The sequence below is a fragment of the Pseudorasbora parva genome, chromosome 9 (assembly GCF_024679245.1).
Source record: "Pseudorasbora parva isolate DD20220531a chromosome 9, ASM2467924v1, whole genome shotgun sequence".
NCBI lineage: Eukaryota > Metazoa > Chordata > Actinopteri > Cypriniformes > Gobionidae > Pseudorasbora > Pseudorasbora parva.
In genome coordinates, this window is record NC_090180.1 from 42,615,434 (window position 1) to 42,629,652 (window position 14,219).

General features: G+C 40.7%; 1 protein-coding gene and 1 long non-coding RNA gene across 3 annotated transcripts; one reads left to right on the plus strand and one right to left on the minus strand.

Moving 5' to 3' along the window:
- The first annotated feature begins 3,079 nt into the window (after nucleotides 1–3,079).
- Nucleotides 3,080–6,340, plus strand: LOC137089738 (uncharacterized). 2 transcript variants are annotated; one of them, XR_010907775.1, is made up of 4 exons: nucleotides 3,080–3,164; nucleotides 3,435–3,533; nucleotides 3,804–3,850; nucleotides 5,891–6,340. It is a non-coding gene; the product is annotated as an uncharacterized lncRNA (long non-coding RNA). The 2 variants fall into 2 exon arrangements; XR_010907774.1 differs by having other exon boundaries at nucleotides 3,102–3,533.
- Nucleotides 6,341–7,345: 1,005 nt separating this feature from the next.
- On the minus strand, nucleotides 7,346–13,860 carry LOC137089878 (macrophage mannose receptor 1-like). The gene is made up of 8 exons (XM_067453442.1): nucleotides 13,824–13,860; nucleotides 13,384–13,746; nucleotides 12,948–13,296; nucleotides 11,842–11,845; nucleotides 8,336–8,657; nucleotides 7,927–8,250; nucleotides 7,679–7,779; nucleotides 7,346–7,480 (listed from the first exon to the last, which is right to left on the minus strand). The coding sequence occupies exons 1-8, from the start codon at nucleotides 13,858–13,860 to the stop codon at nucleotides 7,346–7,348; spliced, it is 1,635 nt and encodes a 544-aa protein (XP_067309543.1).
- Between the last annotated feature and the right edge of the window lie 359 nt (nucleotides 13,861–14,219).

The following is a 14,219-nucleotide window of genomic DNA, read 5'->3' on the forward strand; positions in this document are numbered from 1 at the left end:
AAAACGTTTTAATATACTTTAATTAAAATTTCTTGTTAGTATTGTAAGAAAAAACTATTTTTACCAGGTCCAAAACAGCTCTGTTTTCACCAAGCCATTTCAGTGCATACAACTTTAATGCTAACGAGCTTTGCTCACACTGCCCCCTCTGGCACAGTCTTACGAGATGGCAGTTACACATCGAGATCTCATGGCGCATATTCAGTGCTTGGGGCTGAGACTCAACACGAAAAAGAGCGTGTTGACGCCAGCCCAGAAAACGAGTTTTCTGGGGATAGTATGGGATTCGATGAGGGCACAATTGTCACAATAGGGCCCTGAGGGTATATTTGGAAAGGTCAGCTCAGTGGAGGAAATCAGACTAGCTTTTAGTGTGTTTTGGCTCGCCTCCATCTAGCCCTACTATTAGTAATTGGATTGTGCAGGCTATAGCCTTGGCATATCAGGTGCACAATCTGCCTTCACCTATAGCCTTGAGGGCCCATTTCACCAGGGGCATGGCCTCCTCAGTGGCCCTTCTCTCTGGAGTCCCCATGCAGGACATCTGCGAAGCAGGCGGTTGGGCCACTCAGCACACTTTTATAAGATTTTACAGCTTACACCTCCCTGCGACACCCGGCAGCAGGGTGCTTCAGTCCTAATTGTGCCTGGTCTCCAGCTTCACAATAGGGCAGGCCTACCCTTGATGTGGCATAGTGGGTACACGTTCCCCAAATTTGCCGTTCCGACGCAGTGTGAAGTTCCCTCGATATAGGGAACATCTCGGGATGGATATATATATATATATATATATATATATATATATATATATATATATATATATATATATATATATATATATATATATATATATATCCCTTGTTCCCCGAGAGGGAATGAGCACTGCATCTCATCACCACACTGGGTATTCCCTAAGAGCGCTTGCTTCATCGTGATAATTGATGCTATTATGCGCCGGGCTCCCCTTTATAGCTTCCGGGTATGCCGTCACATCTACGTCATGACGCAACACCAATCAGGATTTGACTAGTTTTATTCATACTTCAGATGCGCTGATGCTTAGGGAGCATTCCCAAATTCGTCGTTCCGACGCAGTGCTTGTTCCCTCTCAGGGAACAAGGGTTATATACACATAACCCGAGACGTTCACTTGAAGTGAAGGAATGAAAGAAAATGTGTGAGTGAATTCAGACAGCCGTTGTGTGTAGACTACATCAGTTTTACACTCGTTTTTGAAGTGCAGTGTTCAAATAGCTGATTCGTTAAGGAATGAGGCAGTTATTTATAAATGGCTGCGTCTGAAAACCTAGGCAGAGTGACTTGTTGCCTTGCTGCTTTATCAGACAATGACTTGTCAGGCAACATTTGTGCATGAAGGAAACCCTCATGAAACGATTATTGTACAGATTTCTAAGGAAGTGTAACAGTTTAATGATGTACAGCAAAATAGGGAGAGCTATGTTGATAAGTAAACATATATTTAATTACTACATTACTAATTGCTTGATAGAAATGACATCAGAAGTGGAAAATGTTGGTCAGAAATGTACATTTACAAACAAACCGACCAGCAAATGCAACTTTCAAATCTTTTTTCTCTCTAACTTCACTGTCACAGAATGGAACACACAGGATTGTGGGATATCAAAGGCAAAGAAGGGTACATATGCTGCCTTCAAAAAAATGATCAGATGAAGGCATCTCAGGAGACTCAACTGATTCGTTCAAAACTCTAAATCATTTAGTAACACACTGTTGCTGCGAGATGTGCTGTGGTTCTGCTGTGATCTTTGTTTAAAATATTTTCACTGCTGAAACAATATCAATTTCAAAAATAGTCAATATTGTTTCTAAAATGTAAGTGACTTAAAGGGTTAGTTCACCCAAAAATAAAATTTCTGTCATTAATGACTCACCCTAATGTTGTTTCACATCCGCAAGACCTCCGTTCATCTTCGGAACACAGTTTAGAGATTTTATATTTAGTCCGACAGCGTATCTAAGTCTATGCACTCTATACTGTCCATGTCCAGAAAGGGAATAAAAACATCAAAGTAGTCCATATGTGACATCAGAAGCGTCGAAAACACATTTTGGTCCAAAAATAGCAAAAACTACGAGTTTATTCAGAATTGTCTTCTATTCTGCGTTTGTTTTCAAACCTCAAATGAAGATTGGTTCAGAAAGGGGTAAGGACTCAGAAACTAACACAGTAAATATATTATGAAAATATATAAGAGGATTGTGTTTTAGCCGTGTTGTAGATGAAAAATAAATAAAAAAAATAACAAAACACGGTTTGCTCAGCGGCTACTATGAGACATTGTTGCACTGCAATTGCACTCACTCTAAATCAAGAAACCGGGATTTAAACAATAAGTCTAACCAATAATAAATTAGACACTCTTACGGAAGTGTCCACAGTCTTTCTCAGGTGATAGTAACAGTTTTAAGTCTCTGTTAAAAAATACAAGGGATTTTCTGGACAACAATTCTGAGGTAAGAAATTACATTTTCACATCTAGCCAATTTGATTTCTGTTCATGTTAATGAATCTTTATGACAGAAACATCTTAATCAGCATGTTTTCAATTAATGTGGTAAAATCCACACAAGGGTTTCAACTATATGCTTTAAAATCCAAAATGTATCATGTCGGAGGAAACGAGAAGGGAGAGGTAGGTTGTTTCAAGCATTTTGGAAAACTGCCACAGTTCTTACTTCACTGTAAACCTAACAGTGAAATTCACTAAATGAAATAAGTTCATTTTACTTAATGTTACCAAAAAAGTTAATTCAACTTAACAAATATGTGTGATGTTAACTCAAAAATGTATTATTGTAAGTAAACCTCAATCTAAATAAGTTACTAAAACTTTTTAACTCTAATGGTTTAAGTTACAGATATTTATTTAATCTAGTATTTTACATCTATGGCCAATTAAATAACTAAAAGCTGATAAAATAAATAAACAATAGTATATACATTAATCTACCTCATATTAAGCCTACAGTCTTACATTAAGCTCTTTTAAAGTCATTACATTTAGTCATGTCAAAGTATCATCCCAGTGAGTGTCCGAGGTAACAAAAACCGCACCATTTTCCCTCCTTCAGTCCAGTCACAGCAGGACGGCTCGCGCTACAGTCAAGAAAAACAAAAGGTAAGCGTTTCAAACTTATTTATTCATATTTCGCTCATGTTTGAACGTTTTCAGTGTTATTTTCGTACCTCTTTTATGTTTATCCGAAGATTAACCAGCTCAGTAATGTTGTGTGTAAAGTTAGCCAGCAAACAATCTAACATTAGGAGCAAATGCGCTATTGCACCAGTGTTATCAACGGTAATGTACACGTTTGGAGTTAATTATGCTGTTTTACACTGCAGTTTGTCAGCGGGGAATTAAAAAATATATGTTTGTGCTTTCTCACAGTCGGACAGATAAACGCTGGCTTTTGAGACAGTTGGCCATCTTTCCATGTCTCTCGTCTCGTGCCACAGTGACGTTAACTAACTTACGTTAAAGCAAAAGGTAACGTTAATGCAAACTCACGCATTCCTTATATTACAACCGTTTTAAATGTATTGTTAATCGAATTCGAGTTTCCTCTATCATATGTGATGCTAGTTAATTTGACTAAAGCAGCTGAAGCTCCGGGGTGAACAAAGTGACTTGAGGAGCATTTTAGATCCTGTTTTGCTAACGTTAGATAAAATTTTAAACTGTTATTTGTTTCTCATGACGTTTTCTCATTTGAAACTCACACTAACACATTGTTGCCATGCTTTTAAATCTTTTCAGAGCAAAGACGAAGGTGCAATGGCAGCAACGTGGCTACAATTCTATGAGTAAGTAAGTTAGAATTAACATTGAACAAATCAATGGAATTTTTTAACGTTACTGTGCAAAATGCAAATGATAACGTTATGAACAGTTACATAATGTTCATACAAATATAAGTTTGTTCTTCAATTTTAATTTTTGAATGAATTGCTATTTTTGCAAACGTAATTATGACCATAAATGTCTTTTAGCACAACTTGTAAGTCTTCTGAAGCAATATGATTTTTTTAAAAGGCTTAAAGTCCAAAGTCCAGTCTGTCTATCATTCAAAGTCATGTTGTATTGCTTCAGGAGAATACTGGTCAAGTCTTGAAAGTTGTTGTTATAGTCGGCTTTCCTAATATAAACAGAAACATTTCGTGTGTTATATTTTCACTGGCAGTTATCCTGAAGTTGCCTTGGGTTTGTAAAGGTGTAAGGTAATTGGCAATGCTAGATTTGCAGTGGTTGAAAGAAGTCTTGTCATGAATCATAAAAAAAACTACGATCCTGGCAGGTCTGTTACTATTTAAAAGGAAGAGTCAGGAGATGTTTTCAAGACACAAGGTAGGACACATGTCAAAACTACATTACATTTATTTAGCAACATGTTAACCTTTCAGCTGCCACCAGCATAAATGCATGGTGTGGTTACAGTGACTGATAGTTGATCATTCAAGTCGTCTTAAATGTATAGTCCACTTGCCAATACAAATTCAGTCATGATTCATAAATTACCAACCCTCATATTGTTCCAAACACATAAGAATTTTATTAATCTGTCCATTGAAAATCTAGTCTTCAAAACGTTTAATTTAGGCTTTCATTAGCATATACATTGAGCACAGCAAAAGCTTATTTGACACATAATAAACCAATCTCAGCTCAAGCTTAAAGGAATCGTTCACCCTGATTTACTCCCCCCCTCAAGTCCTCCTTGGTGTAAATGACATTCTTCTTTCAGACGAATACAATCATAGTTATATTAATACGTGTCCTGGCTCGTCCAAGCTTTATAATGGCAGTGAATGGCAGCCCAAAATTTGTAGCCCAAAAAAGTGCATCCATCCATTTTAAAAGTGTTCCACACGGCTCCGGGGGAATAATAAAGGCCTTCTGAATTAAATCGATGGGTTTGTGTAAGAAAAATATCCTCTCGTGATTCAAAACGCTTGTGCAACGCCCGACATCATCGTCACATCATTTATGTTTTTTACGCTGCGTCCGCCGTCAACGCCGTGGCTGTTATGCTTTTTTACGCTATATCCGACGTCATCGTTGCGCCGGAAACTAGTTATTTTCTTATTTTATAACGAGTTAAATATGGATATTTTTCTTATATAAACCCATCGATTCACTTCGGAAGTACTTTATTAACCCTCCAGAGTCATGTGGATTACTTTTATAATGAATAGATGCACTTTTTTGCCTTCAAATTTTGGACAGCCATTTACTGCCATTATAATGCTTGGATTAACCAGGACATTTATTAATACCGCTCTGATTATATTAATCTGAAAGAAGAACGTAATTTACACCAAGGATGTCTTGCCATTATCCATTTAAAATTTGTTAATCAAATCTGTCTTGTTTCACCTTGTCTACACCGGATGTGAGCAGCGCGACAGGACAAAAGAGCCCCTTATAGTCCGTTATGTTGTCTACACTGGATGCGGCGTGATGTGAGCGACAAATCTTTGACAGTAAACTGTTGCCTCTTTCTATTTATGACATACTGACATGAAAAACAAATGTTTTGCAATGTGTGCATTATCGCTTGAATTCAATTCAATTCAATTCGTCATTCAATTCAAGGTCTAGAACATTCGGCTGATACACCCCTGAAAATGTTTTTCCCCCAATTAAACCTTGCTGACAAACAACTTAACATCTTTACAAAATTGAACTACAGGGTTTTAAATAAGCACACGCCCAATTAAATCAACAATAATCCGTTCCTTATAACAATGTTTTTTTTATTTATGAAAATTGAAATATGGTGTCTGCCCTGACAAGGGTTATTTTTATATGTGGTGACATACAAACTTTTTTTCCAATGCATATAGAAAAAGGAGCTTGACCAGGTGCAGAAGCCAACAGTCACCATCCTTACTGTCGAGGAGGAAGAGGGAACGTTACCTTTAAACCCACTGGATGCTTTGATTGTCTTTAAAGATGAGGTGGTGATGTCTGCCAAGTCTTCGGTCAGTGCAATACACTTAGAGTACATTAAAGATCATACAGTGCTTTTGCTTTTTGAGGAAACGTACCTTTTTACATAATTTTTTTTATTTTATATGTTTTGTTATTTAAATGTTATGACTTTTTTAAACATGTTTGTGCTGTTTTATTTGGTGAAAAAGTCTAATATTTTTTGTCTAGTTATATTTGTGAACATATGGCATACTGTATTTATGATGTAAATGTTATATTTCAATAAATTACTTAAAAATACCCTCCTGTTCTGTCTTCATTTTGTACCAATGTTAGCTTGTGCTTAGTCTTATGTAACTTAATCACTTTGAGTTTGATGAACTTAAACCATTTGCCGCAATCTGTTTCCTAAAACCATTTAAGTAACCATGTAGTTGTTAAGACTTAGTTAGATTTGTTACCTGAATTCAAACTGAATTAATAAAATTAACTTAAAATCTTTAAGTTCAGTTTTACAGTGTATATATATATATATATATATATATATATATATATATATATATATATATATATATATATATATATATATATATGCTATTACATGTTTTGATTTGACAAAGATTGTGCTGACAGTGGAGTAGCTTGTGATAGGACACAGATTTAATACACAAATGAAATCTGTAAAACTTAATTTAAATATTACTGAGTCAGAACTTTATTCTTATTTAAATTAACGAGGACTCTATTTAGATCACTACAGGTAAAATCTCAAACCTCACTACATAGTAAAAAGTAAAGAACTAATATGGTATTTAGTCTACATTTAATATAAATACAAATGCATAAAACATTTATGACAAAAAATATAGACTGTAATTTGGCCTTCATTACTCATTTAATACATGTCTACATTAAAAATGAAATAAAATTAGATATTAACTACATTTCAGACAAAATACCATAGTTAGTTAGTGTTACTTACCACAGTAAATCCATGATAAATGATTTGACTTGACTTGATCTGCTCAATGTTTCTACTGATTTAAATGTTACTTTTGTTGATTAAGTCAGCGCTGTTTCAAATGGCTTTAATTGCAGGCTCTGATGCACAATTCCGATCTGGTGACTATATCCAAGTTTTTTGACGACCCGCTTACGTCATTTTTTAAAAGCGACATGTATCCAATATTTGCATTTACACTATACACTGGCGAAACAGCCCAAGATGTTCTGACCCGGAAAAGGAATAAAACTCTCTACAATTACTTCACACTTCCTTAACACAATCTGCTTTTACTAAAAATAATAAAAACCCTTAATATTCTTCAAGTCTATTTATAATTTTATATAAAGGCATGGATAAAAGATTACTTTCTATTATATTTATTATTGGAACTTGCTGTACATTTTCTGTCCTGATGAAACACCTCTTCATCTTCCCTCTTTCTCCAGTTTATTTTGCCATCACTTTTCAGCCCCAAGCTCTTCAGCTTTTCACTTATCTATAGAAGACCAGCCAAAAAAAAAAAAAAAAAAAAAGAAAGGGGTCAAATCTATCTGGAGAAGAAGAAGAACAACAACAATAACAAATAGATCAAACCTATGAACAGCAACAATGTGAAATGAGAGTTGCTTGCCTACTCAAAACGGAGCAAACAGAATTTGACACTGAAAATAAAGTTTTTAAGGCAGAGACAAACCTCCTTCAGAATGGCAGTCTGTAGTGAAGGATCATTCAGTGTGCATTCTCCATTACAGGACAATTTCAGTCTGACGATCTGCTTTTTAATTAATGTGTCATCTAGAGAAATTAAAAGTTCATCATCAACATAGAAGATATATTAAAAAATGAAAACATGCTATGGTAGTTGTTTGTGATGTCTGTTTCAGGAATGATGTAGAAATCTTTTGTTTGAATCACTTGATTCTGTTAACTGTGGAAACTCACCTCCATAGCAGATAAAAGGACGCTTTAGATCACAGCTGTATTGAGCCCATTTCCCAGAGTTGGCTGTTGATATGCCGACACAGTTACCAGATCCTGAACTCTGGGATGGTTGATCTGCTGCCCAGTTTCTGAAGAAGCGGCTCCATTTGTCAGACCATTCCCAAGAGTCCCGGAACAGACCAATCCAGAGCGATTCTTGATCACTGATCAGATTCTGCTGCTCTGCGCTGGTGATACTCTCTAAGTCCGTGTGGTGTTGTCTGCAGTAACTCTGAGCATCTCTCCATGTCATAGCAGTCTCAGTGATGATAAAACCAGAGCTATCTGTTCAGAAACACAGACAAAGACCAGCCCTTAGTCCAGGAACAGCTAAAGTGTCGGGGAAAATGAACCAGATTTGAGGACTCACCATTGAAACACACAAATGGGAGAACGGTGCTGCAGCTCTCATCATACCAGCTTCCATTGAAACTCCTCACACACTCCCCATCTCCATTTGGTTCTCCTGGACCCCAGACGCTGTACTGGAAATGTGTGCCCATAGACCAGACCCAGCGATACTCTGTCCCACTGTGGAGACCTATCCATACTGAACCACTGTATCCAGCATCCACTGTATTTACCAGCAAACCCGCGTCACTCATGGTGTCAGCAGTGGCCAGATCAGTGAATCTTGCTCTGCAGTAACTCTGAGCATCTTGCCATGTCATGCTTTCATTCATAAACTGGTACTGGTACTCGGAAGGCTTTTGCACTTTAGGAGGAAATGACAGGATTGTAAATATAATAGACAGACTTGAAGATACAATCATAAAAAAACATTGCCCTAAAACAACATTTTGTGAGAAATATTTAAGCTGAAACGTAGCAAATTAAATTTGTAGGTAAATAATGAATATTATGAGTCTAATAATAAAGATGATACAAATATTTAGAATAACTAACACGTTTGGGAGTAAAATGACTGACATTCAAGATTGATCTCATGAGGAAACATAGCTATGTTCTAAGGTGGTGATTTTGTATTAAATTGTATGATGTGAATTGCAGATTGGAGATGGGAGATTCATCCCTAAAGCTTAAAGTATACATCTTTTTTTTACACATACATGAGTGAATGTGCACAGTTGAGTACACATTCGCTATTGTGTCATGTTCTTCTTCACCCCATCACACTGGTGGAGAATGCGGGCAGAAGCACAAAGAAGTACCGACACGATCACCCCGCACTGAGTTCCTGCTTCCGGTATCACCTCGGAAGTGGTCCGGGTTTTGTTTTGGTTAGGGAAATTTTTGGTTTTCGTTTGGCTCACATCCCTTTTTCTGTTGCCCCAGGTGGCGCTCCTCCCGCAATATGGATGAACTCCTCAAACACCTCACCGAGGTGAGCATCCGCCAGCAGCAAATAATGGAACACATGGCCGCCCGCCAAGGGGAAACCGAGCGGGAGCTCGTCGCGCTGCTGCCGCCCAGCGAACTCCGCTACCTAACCCCCGGGCCCAAGCGACACAATTACTTCAGCGGAAGACCATTCATGATGATGTGGTGCTGTATCTTCAGATGTTTGAGGCGATCGCCGTCCGAGAGGTGTGGCCCAGAGATGAGTGGGCCCAGATCCTAGCGCCACTACTGACGGGAGAAGCCCACCGCGCCTATTTCGCCCTGACCGCTGAACAGAGCACGTCGTATGAAGAGTTGAAAAAGGAGATCCTAGGCTGGGCCGGCTTGCCACTGCTAAGCGCGGCACAGCTGTTTCACAAGTGGACCTACGATACGCGCCAGCCCGCCCGGGCTCAGGCTGCGAACCTCTCCCGTCTGGCACTATACTGGCTATTGGCCGGGGGTCCCACCGCCCACCAGGTAGCGGAGCGCGTTGTGATTTACCACCTGCTTTGAGCCCTCCCTCGGTCGCTTCGTCAAGCAGCTGGTATGCGGAACCCTGGCAACATCATGCAGTCCACACCGCGAACGCAGCACGGGCTGAAGTCAAGATCAACGGCCGGCCGTACCTCGCCCTGTTGGATTCCGGGAGTGCGGTCAGTCTAGTCAAGACCACCGTCCTCCCTCCACGAACAGAAACTAAGGCGAAGTTGTCTGTCACCTGTGTACACAGCGACACCAGAGAGGTACCCGCCAGGCGAGTGACCATCATGGCCACGCCCGGCGCCTGGCCGGTGGAAGTGGGAATCGTCAAGGATCTGCCCATTCCAGTCCTCCTCGGAAGGGATTGGCCCGGTTTTTACCGCCAGCTTGCCGCGTCCAGCCAGCCCATCAGCCCAGCCAGGAACAGCCCAAAGTAGAAGTCGACCCGGAGGTCCCGACGGCGTACAGTGTTGCAGGCCTCGGACAGCCCCAGAGACGGTGATACTCCCCGTGATAGTATCCCTGTGATACTAATCTGTTGTTTGATCTCTACCAGCAGGTCTCTGGGGCTGGGGCTTTCACCGAAGTGCAACATGAGGACGACCGTTTGAAGCACTGTTGGACCCAAGTGAGGGTGGTGGATGGAAAGGAGCTCCAGCCTGCACCCCACCCCACTCTGCACTTCGTGGTCAACAACAGTCTGTTGTACTGTGTCGCCCAGCGGAAGGGGGAGGAAAAATTACTGCTGGTGGTGCCCCGCACCAAGACCAAGGCCCTATTGGAGATTGCTCACACGCACCCTATGGCAGGCCACCTGGGGCCTCAGAACACCATTCAGCGCCTTCGGGACCGATTCCATTGGCCAGGCCTGGAGGCCGAAGTGAAGAGATTCTGCCAAGCCTGCCCCACCTGCTAGCGGACGGCGCCTCGTCTTTGTCCCCCCAGCCCGCTGATACCGCTGCCCATCATAGAGGTGCCCTTCAAGCGTATTGGAATGGATCTGGTAGGGCCGCTACCGAAATCCGAGGGGACCACATCCTGGTGTTGGTTCCCACGGCCGCCTGCAAGTTCCTGGCCACCTGACAGGGGCCGTTCACTGTCACTGAGAAGGTCGGCCCAGTTACTTACAGAGTATTTTTGTCCGGGAAGAGGAAGGAAGACCAGCTCTATCACATAAACCTTCTGAAGCGTTGGGTCGGGACCGGACCCCAGCTATTCGCCCTCGCCGAGTCACCTCCCATGGTTGTGGATATGGGCGCCCAGCTCTCCACCGCCCAAAAGGCCGATCTGCAGCACCTGGTCAGTCAGTTTTCTGCAGTGCTTTCCCCCTGGCCCGGGTGGAAACGTGCTGGAGGACAATGTCCGCACACCCGGAGTCGTCGTACGGCAGCGGCCCTGTACAGGGGGGTGTGACAAACGCCCCGAGCCTCAATCAGCGTTGTCCTGGAAACAGACCGGATGCACCTGTACCCGCTCATCATCGGCTGAGTGGTCACAGCTGCCACTCATATGGTCCCAGCCATATAAGCGGCAGAGACGGACAGCAAGGTGAGAGATGTCTCCAGAAGACTCTGCTAACTCTTTTCTCTGCTATCCCCCCAGAGAGCAGCGTGTGACTGCCAGCCCACCACCTGGAGAGGTGACCACGGACCCACACTGCCCTGCACCCAGAACACAGCACAGAGAGCGACCAGTCGAGCACCGAGCACCATCTACTGCACCACTTTTTTATATAGACTTTGATATATAAAAGGTCATAATGATATAAGAATATCCTGTAAGTTTCGCAGCTGAAAACTTTCTTTTTAGTCAAAGAAAAGCTTTTAGACACCAGACCCAGAAAAATGAGGCTCTCAAATATATATTGATCAATGATGTAATAGAAGGAGGAAAGGCCGCCTCAACAGATAAATGTGTACACTGCTTCTGTAGACCTGCCCACCAACTCGTGGAGCTAAACGAGCAATGAACATGCCAAAGATAGCAAGATAATCATTTGTAAACAAGACGTAGGTTGACACTGGATTTGCAGACATATTGCGATTAAAACACAATGCTGTGCCTTCTATATTGGATACGACAGGAATGGTGCAACACTTATGTGAGTAAAACATGTCTTTTATACGTGATAGTATTGCATTGATACAGATCGTTTTGATTATGTGTACGCGTCTAACGGAACATACCTAGCACGCTGTCACAGGCTGGAGAATCCCTTATTTGTTGGTTAATTGTGATTCGGGATCAGACTCGGACATGTATGGGCCAGGGCTTGCAAAGCCCAATGTCCCAGGGCTTTGTGTTTTCCTAATGGGCTACCAAAACGTAAGCATGTTGGCAGGCCGGTGAATTTTTAATAGTGAAATAACAATTTCTTGATCTGCATTGGTCACTCTCTTGACTTGATATTTGAAAAGCGGTTCGTGCTTATGTCCACTGATCGGGTGGGCCAAGTAATAGAAAAATAATAGTCACGGGTGGATGAGAGATAAATCATTGTTTTGACATACGTTTTGAGAGCCCTGTCAGAGAATAATTCTGGTTGCAGCTTTCAAAACAATCCCTCCCGTGAACTGACAGGGGAGTAGAAGCTCATCATATATGCAAATCTTATACAGTCCTAGCCGCTGGCATTTACTTCCAAGTCTCCAGTGCGGCACGGCCATCAAAACCGAGCGTTCAGGAGAGAGCCTCAAAACCAGTGTAGAAAATAGCCTATTACTTATTAGATTTGATGTTTATGAATGTAAAAACAATGCAAACATCATAAGTTGACCTCAGACAACAGTATAATTTTGTTTTAAAAAGCCAGTTCATGACACCTTTAAATACTGGAGAACAGGTTAAGTGTAATGGATGCTATATAACATAGTGCATACATTTATCAAAGCTCCTCTCAGAGTAAATTTTTCTGACTGACTAACGGTTATGAACATTTAATGTTTTTTTTTTTTTTTTGGGGGGGGGGGGTCTAACTTTTACAATAGTAATAGTAATCAGTCAGCAAGCAATAGAAATAGAAATCAGTCAGCAAGCTCATGATGAAGAACTTTTAAACAATGTCACATAACACAAGATTTATTGTGCATTATACTCTGCTTTTTATAACAGGAGTTTTCACAAGAGTGTAGAACCAACTACGGTTTGATTCTGTTAACTGTGGAAACTCACATCTATGGCAGATAAAAGGACGCTTTAGATCACAGCTTTCAGGGGCCCATTTCCCAGATATGGCTCTTGACATGCTGACACAGTCACCAGATTCTGAAATCAGGGATGGTGGACCTGCGACCCAGTTTCTAAAGAAGAGGCTCCATTTGTCAGACCATTCCCAAGAGTCCAGGAACAGACCAATCCAGATGTACCATCCAGGTAAAAGAATTTTAGTAATCTGGTCATTTTCCTCAGAGTTGTGGATGGTGGGGAGATCTGTGTAATACTGTCTGCAGTAGCTCTGAGCGTCACTCCATTTCTTAGCAATCTTTACAAAGATGTACGTAGAATTTTCTATTACGAGGCAAAAGAAAAATCAGTTTGTAGCTCTTCTTTCTCCGTTAAATTGTACTTTTTAATTGTAAAGAACAGAGAACTCACCCTTGTAGCAAGTAAAATATCGTGTAGAACTACATTTCATATCATACCAGAAACCGTCATTAGAAGTTGCACAATATGTATTCTCATTTGGCTCTCTTGGAGCCCAGTTAGAGTATGGAGAAGATATGTTTTCTCCATTAGACCAAGCCCAGCGTTTCTGTGTCCCTCTCTTCAGTCCAATCCACACTGATCCACTGTATCCAGCATCCACTATATCCACCAGCCTTTTCACATCAGCCATGGTGTCTACAGTAGCCAGGTCAGTGTACTTCTCTCTGCAGTAACTCTGAGCCGCTGGCCACGACATTCTCACATTTATATAATGGTACTGACGAGAGAGAGCAGAACTGCTCCAGAAGAGCCCTGTTAAAATCAACATGTTAAAACATCTATATGTGTACACATCATCATAAACACAGATTACAAATGACCACACCAACCTGACAGCAGCAGCAGCACAAACAGACTCCCATCCATCACTGCTCACACAGATCCTCTCTGGATCACTGTCACAGTTCTGTAAGCAGGGAATTCAGATCGAATAATGCAAAACATTTTTGTGACTTTACATGCTTCACGTCAAGGTATGCGTCTCAAACGTATTAAACATTACAACTAAAACATTTTATTTGTTTTCATTACTTTTTCTTGTAATATTTTCTGCATTTTATTCTTCACTTTTTAATTATTGTAAATTAAGTCTATTAAAGGTACTATTTAAAAAAGAGTCTAAAACTGGTCCAACCAAACAGTTTTCGAAAGACAGTGTAGAGCAGTACAAGTTCCATCAATGGTTATTTCTAATCTGCTGGAACATTTACAGGATTAGAGGCAGA

Bases quoted from the DNA above. Each gene is read 5' to 3' on its own strand.
- LOC137089878 (XM_067453442.1), bottom strand. From the start codon at position 13,860: ATGGATGGGAGTCTGTTTGTGCTGCTGCTGCTGTCAG. The intron at 13,297-13,383 runs GTGAGTTCTCTG...GCCTCGTAATAG, and splicing joins ATATTTTACTTGCTACAAGG to AAAATTCTACGTACATCTTT. The intron at 8,251-8,335 runs GTGAGTCCTCAA...GTTTCTGAACAG, and splicing joins CCCATTTGTGTGTTTCAATG to ATAGCTCTGGTTTTATCATC.